This window comes from Formica exsecta, unplaced genomic scaffold (genome assembly GCF_003651465.1).
Source record: "Formica exsecta isolate Colony F162 unplaced genomic scaffold, ASM365146v1 scaffold15, whole genome shotgun sequence".
NCBI lineage: Eukaryota > Metazoa > Arthropoda > Insecta > Hymenoptera > Formicidae > Formica > Formica exsecta.
The window spans coordinates 167,538-168,338 of record NW_021848825.1 but is presented as its reverse complement, the minus strand read 5'-3'; the positions used below and the strand labels follow the sequence as shown (position 1 = coordinate 168,338).

Here is an 801-nt window from a genome sequence, read left to right as displayed (position 1 = left end):
GCAGCAGCGGCAGCGGCAGTGGCGGCGGCGGCGGTAGCGGCGGGCCAGGACACCACCAGCAACACCACCTCCCCACAGACCAACACCTCCACTCTCGGCCATCAGCCGACAACACCCATGACCCCAATACAGATGACCCCGCCGCCTCTGACCCCACACCATCCCCACCACCCGCATCTCCCGCCTCTAATGCACCATCCTCATCATCACGCAACCTCCGTACCGGCGGCCCACCATCCGCACGCGGGGATGAGCATGCACTGAGCCCGGTGGGGCCCGGAGCCGGTGCCTGCAGTACCGCTGCCGCAACGGCCCTGGGCTCCCCCCTATCCTACCCCCTCAATCTGAACCTCATGCAGAATCACGCGACCATTAATCCCTCGACTATTGCCCATCATCACCATCAGCAGCACCAAAACCACCATCACCATCATCACCATCACCACCAATCGCACCAACAACAGCACCCGCGACAAAACAACTCCTACTCTGTGCAACAAAATCCTGGCACGCCGGGGACCGCGCAGACTCCCTCACCCTCTTCCCCTGCGCCTGTACATAGTCTCTAAGCCGTTACGAGCGCACTCGCGTCCGACAACCGGTCACAATCCACCGCACGTCCGTCCGCCGCGTTCATACACGTAGGCACGAGTAATATACACACGTAGACACAAGAGCATACACGAAGATACACACGAATCTGCCCCCCCCCCTGTCCTGGTTCCGAATATGGAAAATGGTCCCCGTAACGCACGCACGCGAATTTTCAGGATTTTTTTTTTTTATTTGTACATAATATAT

At 58.9% G+C, this 801-nt stretch overlaps 1 protein-coding gene across 1 annotated transcript in view; it reads left to right on the top strand.

Moving 5' to 3' along the window:
- The window catches only part of LOC115232802 (transcription factor Sp8-like), a 29,257-nt gene extending 28,564 nt beyond the window's left edge, over window positions 1-693 (top strand). Inside the window, exon 3 of the mRNA XM_029802908.1 lies at window positions 396-693. Within this exon, the coding sequence (XP_029658768.1) occupies window positions 396-569 (174 nt within the window). The 3' untranslated portion in view covers window positions 570-693. The remainder of the gene's footprint in view (window positions 1-395) is intronic.
- Window positions 694-801: the final 108 nt, after the last annotated feature.